Raw genomic sequence first — 19,517 nt, forward strand, 5'->3', positions numbered from 1 at the left:
TGGGATTAGATACGGAGACATTTTAGCCATGGGGAGGAACACAGCAGAACAATAACAGTCCTGTTTAAAATGAAGCTAACACAAAAGTATTAGAAAGCACCAAATACCAAGGGAAGGGGCAGAATTTGGTCTTATTTTTGGTTGTGGCAACTTCTTGTTTGCCTGGCATGAGACCTATCCCATGCTTCAGTGTTATTTGCCCTGTGACTACCAGTTGTGTAAATGATGGAGGTGGTGAGAGCAGTGAGCCACTCCCAGAACACCAAGCTGAGCAGTGCTGGGTGTGTGCCCCAAAACCCCAACAACCCAGAGCTCATACAGATCACACTCCACAACTGAATGCAGTCAGGTGGCGTTTCTGTTCTGCATTGAGCTCCAAGTCTGAACATCAATAAGAGCTGATGACAGAAAAGCTCATCTTCTCATAAAAGYCTATATATGTGCTGGTTTTACATCACATATCACCTCCAAGAAGCAAGGAATACATGAGGAATGGTGCCTCTATGAGTTATCTGACTGCAATTGAAGACAAGTGGCATTACTACTTACCTTCTGCAATTTGTCTATCATGTCTTCAATGCTAACATCTGCAGTCTGCAACACTTTGCTCTCCATTTGTACCAGCCAGGAGCACAGCTCCTTATTCTTCTCATTGAACACGATCCAGGCATTGAGCCTGTCCTCGATTTCCTGCTTCCGCAGAGACACCTATGGAAAAGCACACRCATCAAATTCTAGCAACAGTTCTCTCAGGAAGGAAACCAGCAATTATGAGCCTTCTAATTTCTAGTCTGCATTTGATCTTATTCCAYTTAGCAGGAGCAGTTATCATGTATTCTACTTTTCAAAGCCAGCAAGCAGATTGTTATTACATCTTATTTTGGACAGCAGGGCAAAAAGTTGACTAGCAAATACCAGATTCTCTCCCTTAGAAGAATRAAACTGAGCGACAGCTTTATAAATAATGTGCTTATATAATAATTTAAATGYTACTTAATGCAAACCTGAAAATGTCAAACAGAGAAAGAATATAAAATACATAATTACTACATGCCATTTAGTATGGCCCCATATATAACACCAGAGAAATAACACCTAGATAAGTTCTTATTTTTCTGCCACTGTAAGGRAAACTTTGCAAATACTGACTGCAATTATTTTAGCTCTATAAAAGTCTCCCTCTTTTCTTTCCATTTCTTTTCTTTCTCCATTTGCCTACCAGTAATTGGAGAACTTCCAAAAAATCAACATCACGAATCTATCCTTTTCATTGAAAACTATGAATTTTTTTYCCCTGCATTAATACTGCATTTTCCAGGACCAATAAACAAATTGTCTAGGCAGTGARATTAAGGTCTGATATTGCCTGAAAAAGCAGTGTTATTATCATTGCTCCACTATTCAGAAAGAAGCAGGGTCCCTCTTCTAACTAGCTAATAGCACCCATCTCTAGCCTAGGGGTCTTAATGTGGTTTTTTAATTTATCTTGATGGATTCCTGTATTAAGGTATCTGGGACAAAGGAAGTGAAAAATGGTTCAAGCTCTACTGAAGCAAGAGAAACATGTAGCCCCTCATTCTCACCAAAAAACTTTGTCTAAAACTGAGCATAACAATTTTGYTTGCCTTGGCTGTAAATGGCTACTCTACGTATCACTCTACAGAAGGAAACACTCCCTCTTTATATCTCACATGTACCTTATACAGCATATGACTCCTCAAAATTCCATTATTAATTCTTCTAGACTAATCTCTAACACTACTTTGTACCCGCCAGTGAAGTTTAAATGTGTATGTGGAAATAAGACCAGGTCCATGTAACATCAGGTTCAAAACAGAAAGCACCAAGCCATCTCTCACCATACTGCTTTAAATTCTGACTTGTTTTCAAGGAGGGGATRGAGAGGTTAAAGTGCTTTCTGAATYCTTCGTGGCAATCTAAGCAAAGAGATGAGGGTGAAAGCACTGTCTTGGGACACAGTCTCCAAAGTTCTCCATAGGAAGAAGTCTGGAGATGCCAGGGAGTTCAGAAAGTTCCTAAGAGTGTCTGGAGTATGCTCCCTTGTACCCTCAGCCTCAGAGGTTTGGAGGATGAACACTTCACCCTTCCTTACCACTTGCAGCATCTCCCATGTGTGGAGATGAGTTTACTCAGTGAATGTAGAACAGGCTGTGCTGTCAGCAAAACAACTGCAACTTCCTGACATGATTCTGACTCCATTTTTGCTGGCAAAGTAGGATTTTAAGAGCAAGAAGCACCTTTTAGCTGGCTAAGGAATACAGACTAGGGGGTAAAAAACCAGGAATGACGCAAAAAATCCCAGACAAGCTTCTAGGAACATGAGCCCTTCAAGCCATTGCTTTGAGCAGTTTCTCCTCTGCCCAGCTGTTGTGGTATCACCCCCATTGTGCACCCACAGTATGTGCATTCCCAAGGGAGGCTAAAGGAACATCAAGGCCCAGGCCTACCCCATCCGAATGGGATGCTGGCTGGGATGAATGGTTAAATCTGTGACCTACATGCACCTTGCAAGAGCAGCTCTGGAAATGCTAATCCCTTGAGTGCATCTGCTCCCTCCGCGTGTCTGTCCCTGCCCAGTGGAGCACAGGCATCTGGCWGCCCCAGGGCWGTGACAGCTGCAGCCACCTCCYGCTCTTTCACCTCCCTGCTTTTATTCTGCAGACTCTTCTCCACACRATACATCTTGAATCTAATTTGTTATCCAAAATGAAGCAGTCATGCCAAGAGCAGAGCTGATAAAAGTCTGCTCTCCTACCGTGGTGTCCAGYACTGAGCATCAGTGTGGGCTCTCCTGAGGCTCATTAGGGCTGTGCAAACATCGCAGGACCTCCCTCCACTACAGCACTGAATAAATTCCTCCCACTACAGATTTTGTGTGCCTAACACAGTCACATTAATGTCACCTCTTTCCTCCCTCCGAGACAGACTGAACTAGACGCTGTTCCCTCAGGAAATTAAAATGGAAATTTTAAATAAAATCTGAACTTAAATTACTACAGGAAATTACTACTTGGATAGACTGTAGTGGAGCACATATAAAAAACAGCTTAATTTTCAGGGCTATTCACCACAGTGGGGACAGCAGGCTTCAGCAGCTCACCAAAAAATTGAAAAACAACAAAGTTCTCTCATTTATAGGCTTAACTACAGAAAGATAGTTCAGGCATTTTGATTTATAAAATAATGGCTTGTATTTCTCAGGAGGAGAAATGATGTCTCTGGAATTAATTTCAGAGTTCACAAAAAAACAACAGAGAAAACACTGGCTGTAGAACAACCATCCAGCTTAAGGCAAAGATATTAAATTCTTTCTCATTGCAATGCAAAAAGAAATTAACCCAAATAACTATTTCATCACAACACAGTTTATGAAATAAGTACAGCTGTTCATTACGGTGGCAGCCTTCTCCACCAAGATTGCTTTACCTTTGCCCCTGTAAGGGTTAGAAACAAAATACTAACTGGCTTCAATACTTCTTTTACAAACTGATATATAAAAGCTATTTACTTGTGAGTAAAGAGAGGCAAGAGTTTGGCTTGCTGGTGTGTACAGGCCCCCGGAGTAACTTAAGACCCCGAGGTATTTTACCTCTTCCAATCCTGTTAACAGGGCAAAGTAAAYACACATTCAAACTGCATAATAACCTAATGAATCAAGTCCATGTGACTTTGCTGTAAGTGTTCCCCAGCAATTTTACATGCAACACTAAATTAAGTGTAACACAGCAACAAGCAACAAAGAATGCAAGTTTTCCACAGCATTTTACTCCTACAAAAAAGACAAGTCAGTTGCCAATGTGCTCAAACCCAAGGAATCAGTATTTAAACACATTTAAGTTTTCTTTCTGCTGGCGTTTTAACTGCCCTCTTCCTTTCCCTGCTCCATGCCCTCAGGCGATTCCTGCGCTCATCCCTCCCCCCAGGCCTCCCTCCCTGCCGTTGGCAGCCCGGAACAAAGGCACCTATTCCAGCAAACAGCTGCATCTGGGCTCTGTGCTGTTCCACCCTCTCTTCTCACAAAGCGTTTGCAACAAAACCCTCGGCAGCCTGTSCTGGACACAAAGGGCGAGCTCCATCCCGGCCAGCTTTGCCAGGAGCAGCCCCATTGCGGCGCAGAATGGCCGGGGAGAGGAAGGCACAGGACAGCCCCGATCAGACCCGCCAGGCCCAGGACAGCCCCATTGTGACCCGCCAGACCCCATGGATAGATACACAACCCCACACGAGGAGAACACTCACCCGCAAGCAGAGCTCTTCCCACTGCCGGTGCAAATGTTCCACTTGCTCCTTGAGCACCATCATGTCCTCGGTGAGGATGAGGTGCGCCAGCTCCGCCTTCATGGCCTGCAGCTCCTTCATTTCGTGGGCCCAGTCTGCCAGCGACTGCTCCAGCTCCTGCACGGAAACGCACCCGGCACAAGCCTTGGCACTAAGCTCCTCGGCTTTCCAAACCTGCTCGCTAATCCCTGCCTGCCCTGGGGGGGAGGAGAGCGGGGAATGTGCAGCAGCCTGTGCTGCGCTCTCCGGTGGGGCTGAGCTGGACACGGTTCCCGGGAGATCGCTGGAACCCCACAGGAACCGCACTGGAACCCCACTAGAARCCACTGGACCCCACTGGAATCCACTAGACCCCACTAGAACCCCACCAGAACCCACTGGAGTACCACTGGTGCATCCCAAAGCACCTGAATGCAGCCTGGCCCCGGCAGCTCCCCATGCTCCAGGGCAGCACTTGGCGTCTCACACCCAGCCTGGAACATGCCCGCTTCTTCCAGGGTTTCCTTTTATCTGTTTTAATTATTTTGGACCAGTTGCTTTCCACCTGCTTTTGCTCCWGTTTTCTAAAGAAGAAAAGAACCAGTTCCCTTCTCTAAGAAATGATTTCATGGGCGCTTCCTCACATTTGTCAGGAATGTGGCTTGAAACTGCTTGTTCACAGAAAACAGGCTCTGTTTTCTACTTTGCTCCTTTATTATAAGTTACACGTTTTCCTTAACACTGTTAAAATTATCTCCTAAAAGGCAGAGACACCTGTGTGCAGATGGGGAACATGACACTCTACACTCTAGGTCCCATTTTGCAAAAAGACTGCTAGGAAGGGTCACTGGCTCATCTAACAAAAAAAAAAAACAAAAAAAAACCCACCAAAAAAAAAACCAAAAAACCAACTCTTACAGAGAATCCAATTTGTCTAATTTTAAAGGGGAAAAAATTGTGAGTGTTTGTATCAGAAGTGTGCTTGGTCCAAGCCTTGTGAAGATTTTCCCAGGTCTTAGACTCAGCTTCAACACTAAAGGAAAAAACCCACACAAACCTGAGACTAAAATTTATCAGGGCTCACAATACTCCTACAGATGTGGATACATGCAGTTATATCTCCTAACAAGGGGCAAATCCCTGCATTAATGGAGTTAACTATGGAATTTCATGGGACTTTGCTAGCCTTCTCCCCATAGGACTCTCTGCTTGCTAGCCTTCTTCCAAAATTGAGAGGAAAATAGCTTTATTCCACATAAACATGAAAAGCAGGRAGAGGAAAGGTAGTCCCTTCTCCCCCATGCCATTTTGGTCCCTTATTATACTGTGACACCTGTTAGCAGCACCTGCACTGGAACTGTCTGACCCTGATGCCTCTGCAGCTGAATTTCTCTTGTTGGGATAAGAGGCAGGAGCTGTGTGCTCCCGTCTCACAGATAATTCAGGGCTACAGCAAGGCTGCTGCCGTGGGAAAAGCAGCCAGCACTCACAAAGAAGATTTCAGACAGCTGATAATGAGTTCAAAGCCTTGGCTCGCTAATAAGCTTATTTGTTCCCACTACATAGGTCAACAATTCACTTCATAAAAGGATGATGAAAGACTGACCACTCCAGACAAAATGTCTCCTATCCYTTGGAAATGCTTTTCTTGCCATTTAATTTTCATGGTGAGCTATAGGCTGCAAGGGCTTTTGCCACTCCCTCACTCTTAATTTTCCTTCTCTTTAATTATTCCCAGATCCTGCAGGTRTGTATGGTGCTTTGCAGAATTACAAGGTCTCTTGCCTGGGGAGTTCCATGTGCAGAATGGATTGGAAAACAAAAAGGGAGATTCAGTCATAGGGATAGCAGCCAATTGAGCTGAGAAAAGAGAGCTTTTTCCCTTTTGTTTGAGAAATTACTTATCTTATAAATTCAGACTGTAAAGGGAGCAGAAGCAGGGAAAAAAATACTACTACTCATAATCTTTTTGGTCGGCTGRACTTTGGAGACTGGCGGCAATCAGGATGGTGCAAAGGAGAGGAATTCAGCATCACTGAAGAGCAGGTAAGAGTGAAAACTCATTTTACAGGGATGAGAAGTTGTGCAAAGATAATGCCTATTTAAATACAATATGGCTGTTCATACCTTAATRTGTTCCTTGGCTTTGTGGAGCTCTTCGTGTTCAACAGGGAGTGGATCCTTTGGTTTCTCCTTTAGCTCTCGGAGTCTGCTTTCCAGTTCCTTGGTTTGCTTTTCAAAGCGGTCACAAGTCTGCTCAAGGAGGCAGTATAAAAGGGGAGGATATTTTACCATGACATATTGAACTGCATGGATATATTACAAAATAGCATCTTCAACCCACTGAAATAATCAATCATGTGCTCTGGYTTTCTGGGTTTTCTTTCTTGATACAGAGCACCACCCAAAAGGATTTGGTGCTTGGCTTTACAGAACTGCAAGGCTCTCCTATTTAAGACTTGACTTCGAGAGCATTTCTGCTCATTTTGTTTTGTTCAGCCTAAGAGGCTTTAAGCATGGTTTTTGGACTGGGGGTTATATCAATGACAGTATTCARTGTTAAAGCATACTTAATGTGCAATCTAGCCATAAAAGCAAATTTATTGTTTTAAAAGAATGAATATGACTGGCCCTTCTGTTCAGACATTAAAAAAATGAGGATAAACAAGCCATGTTAACTCTAAGCTCAATTTTAGCTTCACAGCCCAAAGCAGGAGTGAGCTCCAGGCCATGGGGAGCATGAGAATAACCAGAGCAGGAACACCCATTGTTCCAACAAGTGGAAGCCAACTCAATTTCCTTTGGAGAATTGGGGTTCAATTCTTGAAATTCAGTTCCAGCTTCCCACAAGCCCTGATATTACATGGACAGGCATTCCCTCAGAATGCTCCTGCAGGGAGCAGCAGCTCAGCCCTGGAGATGCTGGAACAGGGAAGCTCTTGAGACCCAATGCCAGAGCAGCAGGTGGGGAAGGCATCACCGACCTGCAGGGTGCCACTGAACTGCATCTTCTTCTTCTCCAGCAGGGCCTGGGTTTTMCCCCAGCGCTGCTGTAACTGGCTGAGCTCCTCCTGTAGAGCAGAGCTGGTCTCAGGATCAGAGACAGAGCGCAGCTTCTCCCCAACATCGATGACCAAGGTGTACATGGCTTGCCATCTCTGAAGGATCACCGCCTTACTCTTGAAAAGAAAAAGAGAATTAACTTTCTTTCTAAGCTGCTCTTAGAAAGCTACAGAATTGCTTTCCCAGCACTTCACCTGGGAAGATGACTCACAAGGTGCTACTTTGATCGTATTCATGAAAGAGTAATCAATAGATCTTCTCCTATCTGCTTCTTTAATTTCAAAAACATYGTATTTTCTCTGATATTTTGATTTATAAAACTCTACAATACCTTTTCCCAGACTGAATCTACAGCGTGAAAGTGCAACAGTCACAAAAAGATGGAAATTCAGTTGTATGAGTTACTCAGAACAAAAAACACAATCTAAGTTCTGTGAGCACTTCTAGCCCAACAACTTAAGATGAATTTTTTCAGAGGTAACAGCTCTGTTAATCATGACACACTCCAAGTGAAGCAAGCAATCAATAATAATTTGCCCATAACAAACTGATCTCTAACACAAGGAGACAGACTTTCTGTAGAAGAGCAGCAGGAGAAAAAGGGCAATTTGGAGTAGGAAGGAGAAGACTTTCTGGCTTTTCTCACTAAGTATGAGCAYTAAGTTGTAAAAGCTCCTGAAAATMATTTTTACACAGCAGGTAGAAATAACAATGAAGTAAGCCGGGCAAGCMCCAAATAGAATACAGGTAATGTATTAATCCATCAACACTAGGTGTGTGGGTACACAATATTAACTCTTGGCCTGTGCAAATAGCATTCATTAATATGATTTTGAAGTTTTTATACTGCCTTAAGCAAATGTCAAGTGCACTGCTTGTTTCTACTTTCCTATAAAACAAAGAGATGCATAGTTGAAAGGAAAACCAAAATATCCAAAATTTTAAAAAGGAAAAATTTTTTTGCACTGCATGTAAAATGCAGAACTCACTGTTCTGAAGAGCTGCTGACCAGGTTTGTTTATCCTGGAGTGATCAGACACCCTTGCAAGTGCTATATCCTTAGTTTATGGCATCTTCTGCTCATTCCTGCACACTCAGGATCTATATGGCCTGTCTTGCCACACAAGTRACTTTCCTTCAGGCAAACTAAAAGTCCTGAATTCAGCAGTCATGTCAGTAAGATGAACAGAGACCTAAAGGTTACCTGCTGACCAGCGTATCTGTCTCATCTTCTGGCACTCTGAATTTCTATTTTCATTTCAGTAACATTTTTAAAGCATGCAAGGCTGCTAAATGGCAATGCTGATCAAGAAGTTTCTGAGTATAACGATCCTTTCTCAATGTCACTGTTTTGTCATCTGTGCCCAGCTAAGAAAAAAGTGCCAGCAATCATTTTTTCCCTAAGAAAGTGTGTGATTTAAAGTTTTTTTACCTTACTGGACAGAAGTTGTTTTAGTCTGAGGGGAAAAAAAACCCTACATATTTTAGATTTATGAGAAATAAACACAGTACCTTGAAATCGTGAATTACATTTCTAAGCTGGTAAAGGCTGTAACAATCCTGGCTCTTCACAGCTGCRAGGAAGCTGTYTGTGTCATCAAGGAATCTGTTGAGACTCTGCAGGGAACTCCTGAAGAGCTGCCACTGGCTCACGAGTCCATCGATATCCTTCTTCCTCTGCTGAACCATCCGGATCACATTCTGCCACTGCTCTTTCACCAGTGTGAGCTTGGAAATGAACTCTGTCCTGCAAATTACAGTGCTGACTGTTAATTAATTTTGATCTCAAGGCTGCATATTACAATAATTGTGATGGATCTTAATTTGCCAAGTTGTTTTCCAATTATAATAMCCAATAACGCAAGAAAGCTCTTTGCAGCCCTCAGCTCAGCCCTGCTCTCTGTTTTCCACTTTTTAAGCAATCCAAACAACCTTTTACATGATACAGGAAAGGGAAGGGTAAGGCAAGTCAGTCTTGCTGTTGTGGTACAGCAATCAGGCACAATGTGCACTGGACACTTCTCTAAAGAACAAAAAGGGCAACACAAGTGAGACGAGGTCGCTGATAATGCTGCAAAATTGATCCGCACAATGGAAAATTGTGGCGTTATTGAACCCATTTAAACAGTTATTTTGGCCCCTTCTGCAACATGGTCAGATGATCCAGMAGATCTGGCTGGTTAATTAAGGCAACCCCAATCTATCAATTCTGCAGGGGCCATGGTCCCTGACCAGCTTTTACACAAACCCCTGCCTTTGTGTGGGTAGCTCCAACACAAAAATCCAGCAGCTCAGCTTCATTTAACCCTCCTTACCTGGCAACTTAAAGCCAAGCTATGGATTTCGGACTGGAGTGTCTGAGGGGAGCACAGACACTGTCCTGCCAAGTCTCTGGAAGCAGCAGGCTCTGGCAGGGASGGGAATGTGTTCACCCCAAACACCTGAGGCAGCTGAACCTCTCTCTGCTCACAAACATTACCTGCTGTTTCTCATGCTACATTGATTAAGAGAAAAGTGTAAGATCRTGCTGATAAAAAACAGGTTTAGGTACTGTCTGTTTTGGGTTTCATGTCCAATGACTCAATGCCCTGCTATGAGTGCCAGGGGCAGTGTGGATAGTCCACACCTCTGCACCTGGAGGAGTAGAGAGGTGTAGGAAGAGAAAAAGGATCCTTCATAYGCAGCATCCTCATTATGCTCTGTGGGAAGGCAGCTTCTCAACCACAGACACACAACAAAAGATTCCTGCTTAGGAACAACTATTTTTGTTCTCAGCCCAGCCAGTATACTACCTCAAATGCAAACTGGTCAGGGCACCTGTGTTTCTCTCTCACTGCACATCCTCATTTTGCAAAATGTGACAGGTAGTCAAGAACCCAGCCAAAAATTTGGGTTTATGTCCTCRTAAGAACAAAGATTCAATACTAATTCCAAGGAAGACAGCATATTCACTGAATTACCAAGATCTTAAGGAGAAAACCAAATAAAATACCTTTTCTCTGCTTCTCCAGACTCCAAGGAGAGTAGAACTTTTTCTATGATAGAATTAAATGTCTGCTGATTTATGGAAATCTCAGTCTGCAGCATCTGAAAATACCAACAAGAACAAGTTTTAACTATTCGCTGAACCACCTTTGCTATGAAAGATGCTTCTGTTCCTCTAGAGTGACAGCATTTATTTAATCGTAAATGCTGAAAACTATTATTTTCAATTGCTAGTGTCAAATGCACGCTAAGAGTCCACACTTTTGGATACCAGGAGGGATTTGTACATATATGATATAACCCACAACAAGCTGTAAATCTTAAAGTTTGTTGTTCTCATTAGTAAGGAATGCAATTTAGAGGGAAGTCTATAGAAAAAGTATAAAAAGGCCACATCTAAGGGTGAATTTGCTCTTTACCAMAAAGAGCAGAAGTTCATTCTACAAATTATTTCATTACAATGAATGAATTGATTTGGAGAGGTCTAAGAAAAAARAAAAWAACATTCTCTGGACCCTAATGAACATCACTAAGATGCAGAGACTCAAYACCCTGTGGAATTAGCCACAGTTCTATGGGAAGTGTGAAGCTGAGGTTCACTGAACAAGGATCACCATAAGGGCTCATGATGTTTAGCATTTACCAAATAATTTTTCTTTTCTGTATTTTGGTTATTTTCCATTGCTAGCATGCTCCTCTGAATGGATACAGTGTGAAGCACTCTCTCCACAACCAACAGCAAGTGTTTGGGAAAATGCCAGTGAAGACAGATTTCCACCAAAATCTAATAACTGGTGAAACCTGAAATGCACTTTATTTTAAATGCATTTTTTCCAGAAACTGGTAAGATTAATGCCAGGTCTCCAGCAGACTATCTACTCCAGCAAGTTAATTCTCASTGGCTCCAGTGCTCTGGGACAGGCAGAGTTGTTCACCTCAGGGCTGGAGGAATTTAGGACTTCCAGGACACAACACTTGAAGATGCACTCCTAAAAAGGTCTGATCCCTGCAAGAAGAGATCTGTCCATTTTGGAAAASGATTTTCATGTTTCAGAGTTTTTCTGTTAATAGGCATTTCAAGAGTGAAATGCTCTGTAAAACTCTGCCCAGATCTAACTTCAAAATGACAACATTTCCCCCTGGCTTCATCATTCAAGATGCTGCTTCCATTTTTAGAGTTAGCTTTACCTCATATACTCTCTGCTGCTCTTGCAGCTCTTCAAACCGTCCTGGAATATCTGTTTTTAAGGCTTCTTTCATTTTTTCTAGGAATTTCATCCACTTTTCACATTTCTGAAAGAATTTCTTCTCATCRTTTTCAGTTCCCTCGAGCATACTGTAAAACACAATGAAAAACCAGAAACTCGTGTTGGTGAATGTTTTTCTGGGTATGTTTACAGATGGTCTAATGTGGTGGTTAATAACATTAACACAGTAGAGGTTTTACTTGGTACTTTGCTGCTTTTTTCCCTATGAATATCCAGGTTTTTGCTTCAAGTGACTTGGAATACAAATAGCCACAAATAAAAAAAAACCAAATAAACTAAAAGGGCAGAATTCCACCTGGAAAACCCCTGAGAAAGCTGAGAACAAATGGCAAGACTTCACATGGTTTAACTTCATTTTTCTCACAGAGAAGGAAATTGTTAGCAGTGATTTTTTTTTTGTTTGCATTTCAGACCTGCAACATTCCAGAGCAGCTGCTGTTTTCTGACTCCACTGCCGAGTCAGGCTCTGCATTTTCTTCAGAGTGAAGTCACTGAGTGGCAGCTTAATGCTTGCTTCATTCAAACTCTCTATGCTTGGAGAAAGTGCAGCAAGCTCCAGGGTCTGATTCTGAAAGTTAAAAAAAAATATTGCAAAAAAATACTGTCTTTCTTTCATGTCAAAGAAGTACAGAAGCTAATTCTCCAAAAATTGAAAACACCCAGAATTTCTGTGTTAATATCAAAGAATGTAGGAAAGAAAGGTCATAATTCTTTTACACAGGGCTCATTTTTCCAACAATACTGAATAAATAATAAAGACCTGTTGAGTTCCCTACATTGAGGGAAACAGGGTAGCTCCAGAGCAAAGCTGGGATAAAGATCTCCTATCAGCCCCAAATGTAAAGTTTTCCTCACTTCCACGTGTTTGGCCTGTAATGCAGATCTAGAGTTTCTAAACTTAAATCATTGCTTTTTGTGTTTTGGATGAATTATGGTTACTCTGATGGAAGTGCTGTCACTGACACACTTGGGACACAAAGAACACCTYGAATTGGACAAGGGCTGAGCAGTATCTTTTTGTATTTGGGAATGCAAACATACCATGAGCAATTCTGAGTTGTCTCCTTCCTCCAGGCAGAGGCTATCAAAGGTGTCTGTGCAATTCTTGACACGGCCCTCCAGYGTTTCAAGGCAGTTGTTGAAATCSTCCAGTTGTAAAAGATTGAACTGGRGTGAATATTGMAAATTCACATTAATTACTATTTAATTCACTTACTCAGTGTACAAAAAGGAGCAATAGGGAGTATTATCAGGAAAACAAACAGATGCTAAACCTGAATTCTAATGGATTTATAGCTCTCTACTGAACTTTTTTTGATTTTTTTAACTGGAGAATGGGAAAATTTAACCCAAAGCAGAGAGCAAGAAACAGAATTGCAAAACCCTGAGACAACTGTCTGAAAGGAATAGGGGCTTCTGTGATAGCTTTCATAGYTTTGTGCTATTTATTGTGAATTTGGAAAGTCAAAATTGAGCTCATCAAAGGGGAAAAAACTTGTGAAAATGAGCTTCTTCAGCTGTGAAGAAATCACTAGGACTGGAGTTCAACTCTTCCTCAACAGAACAGCACTGGGAACGTTTTCTCTTTCCAGAATTAAACCTCACATCTCTGAGAACACTTACACAACAACAGTTTTACAAGGGATGAATGGCAAAAACTGTGTGTGGAGAGAGATTGCTGTGGCAATACTACAGAGTTACACCAGAGAAAATGACTGCCCAGAAACACATTTTTTCATGCAGTGAGTTGTTCACAGGGAATTTGAGAAACCTGTTATCTTCACAAAGATTTCTGGCTTCCAGCCACTAACTGTGCTGGTAGGTGGTGTCATAAACAGAGATGGCTTCAAATTTCTCGAATTTGAGTTTACTTTAGAACAGAACAATTCATTGAATCAAACTTTTTTTTCCATAGGAAKAGACTAATTCTGCATCAGTAAATGTCCAGCACAGGAATACCTGTGTAGAGGAGAAGTCAATCCTCCACTCCTATATGGAGAGCTCCTGGGTCCAGATCTCTCCCCACTTTGCCTGAACAGGAATGTGAATCTGGTCCTCAGAATTACATCAAATTCATTACGTGAACTCTTATMAAGGCAAAGTAAAACCCTTATGTTTTTCCCGAGGCAGAGCTGAGAAAGTTTGCAATTTACTTCAATGTTCRAAAAATAAAAATACATTTCCTAATCTTTAATCATCTGAGGGTCCTGAAGACAACAGGCCCGCTTACAAAGGCTGTTAGAGCAACACAAGCAGTTAAGGGTGAAATCCTTCTGCCATCTGTCCCTCTGGCTTCACGAATTGTTTCTTTATATAGTTGATCATCCTGTTGAGTTTTATTTTATTGAAATTTCACTTCAAGAACTGCAGTACTCTAATAAAGAATGTGGCTTACACAGGGCTCTAATGAAGAAGTTAACCCACTCTGACAGCTAATGTAATATTAAAAAAAAACCCCAAACCTGAAGTTCATCCAACTTCCTCTGCAACATCTTTTCCAAATAGGTTGCTCTCTGGAATGGCTGCAGCTTCTCCATCAGAATGGGTTCAGCAGCTGCCCCAGCCTGCTGTTTTATCCTGTCAGCCTGCAGATAAATCTGGGTTCGGCATCCTGTTATGTTTTGAAGGCCATGCTGTAAATTCTGATGAGAGAAGGGGAAAAGGGAAAAAAAAGTAAATAAATTCAGTAAATGAATCAGATCATCATTCATGTGCCACTTTCATTTACTATCTTTTGTTGCTGTAACTAAACGCTTTTTGTTGATCCCATCTGGGAGCCAAATTCAGCTGTGGTGAAAGCTTCAGTCTTTTACTTGGAGGATAATGGGAATTGCATCCATTGAGTGCAGCASTGGCAAAGGCACRGTTCAAAGTTCAATGGAACACCAGWGACTCCAGGCAGTGGGATGTTRCTGCTCCAGAGGAAATCAGGGAGGGAAATCAGAATATCCCTCTCTACAAAATGTGTGTACACTAGCAGATGGAGGAGCTGGCCCATGCTGCACATGAGAAATGCTATTTAGTTACAAACATACTGCTACTTTGGAGCCCTTAATGACTGAGAACTATAAAATTATGCTCTAAAGCAGTACAAGAATTAAGGGAGTAATTTTAGACTCATTCAATGTATTTGATTTTTTTTTATAGGACAACTGAAATTTACTTTTAGCCATGAAACCGCCTGAAAGTTGCCACTGTATTGGGTATTGTGTCTTCTGAGAATAATAAGCAAAGTCTTCTGATCAACAGCAAACAGCACATAGGTGGCCTAAAAAGCAAAACAGCTCTTCCTTCTTGACCCCTTTGTTTGAAAGGTTCATATTATAAAATACCACTCCAGCTGTTTAATAAAGAACCCATTTTGATTTCTTATTCTCTATATAGAACATTATTTTTATTTCTTATGGTGACAAAAATCCATAAGCCATAATCTTTCCTAATATATACAGAGGGAAATATTAGAGGGATTAAGATGCAATTTTGTAATGTACACGTATATTCAAATACACTTAACTCATATGCCATTTCACTGATCCCCATTCTTCTAACTCACCACTTTGGAAAAAAACACAATAAATTCCATGTGTTCTACCCACACACACCATAACAGGATTCACAGTGCTAATGGCATTCAGATGCCCATGTCTTGCCTAGTAGGTTTAACAGTTTTAGCAAAAATTTCCAGAAAACGCAATTCCTTTTTGCTGACATCTCAGTGAATTTCTGTCACAGCCATTAGAAGATCAGAAGAAAGCAAAAATGCTTTGGTCTAGACTTTGCTGCTGTCAGTTTTTTCTGACAAAGAAAGATATACATGAGTTCCCTTTTCTGTAATGTAAAGTTTCTTATTGGGCCATATGCAAAATGGAACACTGTAGGCCTTCTTCCAATTCATGGTTGGAAATTAATAAACCATGATGAGTCATTGGTCTGTCCCGACATAAGGATTATTATATTTCTTTATTGTAGTCTGAAGAAACAAAAAATGTCAGAACCTAAGGACAGTTTGGCTGCCTGAGAGAGTCCAATGTACCATGTGGTCTCAGCGTGAGAGCTCATTTGCCTAAAGCCAAAAGCATTTAGAATAATCTAATGAGCTCAGGAATCTGTGGACTCACCAGAGCAGACCAAAACASAGTCCCAAATCCAATTAAAAACAATTTGAAGGCTGTGGAAGACCTCAGGATGGTCCTATGTTTTGGAAAACTGCTTTTTCCCCCCCAACTATTGCTCCAGTAGATATAATCCCTCCTCCTAAGTGCTGGCCCATAAAATAAATAATTTTTTCTTTCAATGATTTTGTCCAACACAGGCCTGATATTTTGTGTAGAGCAGAAAGGGGCAGAGATGGAATATGAGTCCCTTCAGCCTTTTTCTCATCATACACTAACTCTGGCTTGGCCTCAGGACCTGGTCCAAGTGTTTAAAGGAAATACAAAGGCGCCTGTTCATGGATGAAACCCACAGATTTTATCTGTTCCACTGACTGGAACACTGGTGTTCTTTTGACTTGTTTTTTAAAAATAAWTCTTGGTTTGCACTGGGCAGCAGAGACTCATTCCTGTACCTTCATGTCCTGTATCCTCTGCTCCAGGGTTTCTATCGTGCTCTCCTCAGGCMCGTGAGTGTCCAAGAGCTGAGTGCTCTGCTCGCTGTACTGCTGTAACTTGGCTGCWGTCTCAGAGCACAAAGCATCAAAGGGCTCCCAGAGCTGCAGGGCTGCCTGTGCTGCCCTCAGCTCATCTGCGATGGCTTCGTTCACCGAGTTCCACCTGCCAAATACCAACAGATTAGGAGCATTTTCCTAGCAGGTTCTCCTCCAGAGTATGATTTGCATAGGATTCCTGTGGGAGTTGATTTGCATCCACACCCATGTTCCTGAAAGGCTGCTGCTGCAGTACAGGGACTGCGCTGCTGTGGGACCCATCACATGAAAGGTATCACATGAAAGGTAAAAGGTACAACTTCTCATCCCTGGAAGTGTTCCAGGATGGGTGGGGCTTGGAGCATCCTGGTGTGGTAGAAAATATCCCTGCCCATGGCARGGGGGTGGAATCAGATCATCCCTCCCAACCCAAACCATGATTCTATGATTCTACTCCTCACAGGTACCTTTAGACAGGTGAACTGCATAACTATAGATTTAAAAATATAGTTAAAACTGACAGATGTTTGCATCCTGCTTCAACAACTTTTTTTTTTAAACACTAATAACTGGGGTCTAATTTTGCAGCCTTACCTACTGTGTGCCTCCGAGCACTTTTGGTCAATAATCTCTGCAAAGAAGGGGGAGCAGTTCTTCTTCAGGTTACTGGCAGCAGCCTGGAGCTTGGCCCAGCTTTCTTCACTRTTCTCTGATTCATCTTGAAGAGCCTGCAAAATGAATTATTGCAATTAATTGTGGGGATAAACGACCTAAGTGTAATTTCCCCTATAGGCTGGTAGGGATAGGGCAGCAATAATGCCATATTTTTGCAGAACAGATTAAAACGTTTGCAGAAAATGTAACACCTGTTCCTAAAAATTAGGAAGCCAAGAGAGGTGAAATGGTCCAAGTTTTAAAAAAAATCATTCAGGAGATCTATTTTAAACTGAGATAATTTATTGGCTGTTAAAGAGAAAGCTCATTAAGCAAACCCACAGACTTGAACTGAATAAACGAATTTGCTAGAAACCAAAAATGCTTTTATTTTAAGCCACTGTTTCTACTGGCAGTGAAGTTGGGTTGACACCTCCTGTCCTCAGCTGCATGTTCCCCCTCCTGATACAGGCAATTACAGGATATCTGTGAACTGCTCCAGGTTAAAAGCAAACAGGGTGAYTGAAGGAAGGAGGTAAGAAGGTGCCCATTTCCTTTCACATGTTCCTCACATGAGCCCAGGTGAGGGTGGAAAGCASTGGTGCAGGGTTTACTGCCAAAAGTCCCATTCCCAGCATTCACAGCCTCAGTCAATCCTTCACTGCTTCTGATACAAGCAAAAAAAAACCCTCAAATCAGGCCTTATTTATAGGGAAACATGGAATGTTTGCACAGCCTTTCAACACTCTTTAAAGTCAGGTAAGGGGATTTTAGCCAGAGCTGTGAAATGTTCAGAGCTGGGACCAGCCTTTCTGCCTGCTCCAGATGCTCCACTTGGACTCTACAGCAGCCAAGCAGAGCAGCAGGATGATCCAGAGCATTTGTGCCTGGCATTCTGACTCAATCAAAGRCTGTGTAGGAAATTCCAGCTCTCTGGAGGATGACAGAACAGTTGGCCTGGTGCTGGAGCAGAAATGCCAGGCTCAGCATTGATACAAGTGCAAGGGACCATGAGGATTTCGTGTGCTTTTTTCTTGACCCTTGGTACCTAAACTGCACCCAAGCTGAACTTATGCTCTACATACAGTAAGAAGGCTAAAAGTACTTAGTGCCTCTTTTTTTTTTTTTTTTTTTTTTTTTTTTTTTTACCTCCCACGTATTCTTCCACTCCCTTCCGTGTCATTCTAATCAAGTAAAAGTTGCTCTGATAATTTTTTCTTTTTTTTTTTTTTTTTTTTTTTTTTTTTTTTTTTTTTTTTTTACCTACAAAGTAATATTCCACTAACTTCAGTGTCATTATAATAAAGAAAAAGTTGCTCAGATAATTTTTTCTGTCTTTTTTTTCAGTGGAGTTTGTCTGCCTAAAGGCACAGAAGGAAGTACAGAAATAAGACAACTCTACCTGGAGAGTTTTGACCTGTTTTTTCAAAGCTTCCAATGAAGCTTCTTCCCCAGAAGGTTTGCACTGGTCTATGCAGTACAAGTATCTTGTTGTCATCAAGCTGACCTCTGCATAAATTTCATCATATGCTCTCCACTGCTCCAGTATTGACTCCATTGAGGCCTTTAGCTGTGCAACCTGCAGACAAACAATTTTTGTAAGTATTTCTTGTGTCATCCTGACACATAAATCACCTTTAAATTGACTTAAAAATCTAAATTCAACACTCAATCCATGACAATCRACAAGAATTTATCAACTTGGAGTGTTTTCCTACTCTGTAAGGAATTGTGCAGGCTTCAAACAAAGCAGTAAACCACATTTGGAGTGAAGTATAAGAATTTGCTGGAAATTAAAATTTCACTGGAGTTCAAGGTAGCACTATTCTATCAGACACAATTACAGAACACCCCAGGAAATACTGAAATAATGAACTACTTATTCCTTCCTGCCAAAATCAACCTGAAGTAGGAGGAAGCTGAGAGCCTTCATCTTCTTAGGAAGCAGATAGTTTGATCCAGAGATCAAGTTTGCTTTCAAGGACAATTTGAACAGAAATTGGTTTGGATGGAAGAGGGCACTACTGCAATACTCTGGAGAGCTGTCATCCCTCTTATGCCATTGTGCTCTAATAATGCAGGCCCACCTGGATCCCAGGCTAGCAACTTCAGGATTCTCATACAAAATTAAATGATGGATATCCCCTTTATTTTCTGTTTCTTTCATTATATAGAGTTGTCTAATCTTTATGGGGCAGGCATGGCTTCCATTTGCCACAGACTCCTAAACGCTGTAAACACAAAAACTCCTTCAGTCATTTTTATCCTTCTGTATCAGGGAAGCACATAAGGCATGTCCTGGTTTAGACAAAACATTCATGCAGCTCAATAACTATTTTCWGTCATGCTTGGAGAAAAGCATGAAAACCAGGCAGGCCAACAAGCAGGTCTCCATGAGACCTGACAAAAGCCAGAAGCCAGATTTCAGTTCTGACTGTGCAGCCACACAATGGAAGATGACAAAATTCCCACACCRTAGTTCACCCTAAATAGACTGCATAGATCATTTTATCCCGGTATCCCAGTTTCAGGCACACACAGGCTGGTGGATTAATCATCCCTATTCTCTTTTGAATCATGCCATAAGGTGGGAGGAATCTCTAATTGCTTTTTGTAGCCTGTRG

The 19,517-nt window shown here is 41.7% G+C and overlaps 1 protein-coding gene across 3 annotated transcripts in view; it reads right to left on the reverse strand.

Moving 5' to 3' along the window:
* Positions 1-19,517, reverse strand: part of SYNE2 (spectrin repeat containing nuclear envelope protein 2) — a 155,224-nt gene that overhangs the window by 31,278 nt on the left and 104,429 nt on the right. For all 3 annotated transcript variants that reach the window (XM_057383782.1, XM_057383781.1, XM_057383783.1), the window contains exons 87-99: positions 18,296-18,472; positions 16,834-16,967; positions 16,162-16,366; positions 14,057-14,236; positions 12,636-12,761; positions 12,008-12,162; positions 11,515-11,662; positions 10,334-10,428; positions 8,854-9,088; positions 7,263-7,457; positions 6,406-6,531; positions 4,261-4,416; positions 550-708 (exon numbers count right to left, since the gene is read on the reverse strand). In XM_057383782.1, coding sequence (XP_057239765.1) covers positions 550-708; positions 4,261-4,416; positions 6,406-6,531; positions 7,263-7,457; positions 8,854-9,088; positions 10,334-10,428; positions 11,515-11,662; positions 12,008-12,162; positions 12,636-12,761; positions 14,057-14,236; positions 16,162-16,366; positions 16,834-16,967; positions 18,296-18,472 — 2,091 coding nt within the window. The remainder of the gene's footprint in view (positions 1-549; positions 709-4,260; positions 4,417-6,405; positions 6,532-7,262; positions 7,458-8,853; positions 9,089-10,333; positions 10,429-11,514; positions 11,663-12,007; positions 12,163-12,635; positions 12,762-14,056; positions 14,237-16,161; positions 16,367-16,833; positions 16,968-18,295; positions 18,473-19,517) is intronic.

Source organism: Malurus melanocephalus, unplaced genomic scaffold (assembly GCF_030028575.1).
Source record: "Malurus melanocephalus ecotype Western Australia unplaced genomic scaffold, MMel_1.1 scaffold_659, whole genome shotgun sequence".
Taxonomy (NCBI): domain Eukaryota; kingdom Metazoa; phylum Chordata; class Aves; order Passeriformes; family Maluridae; genus Malurus; species Malurus melanocephalus.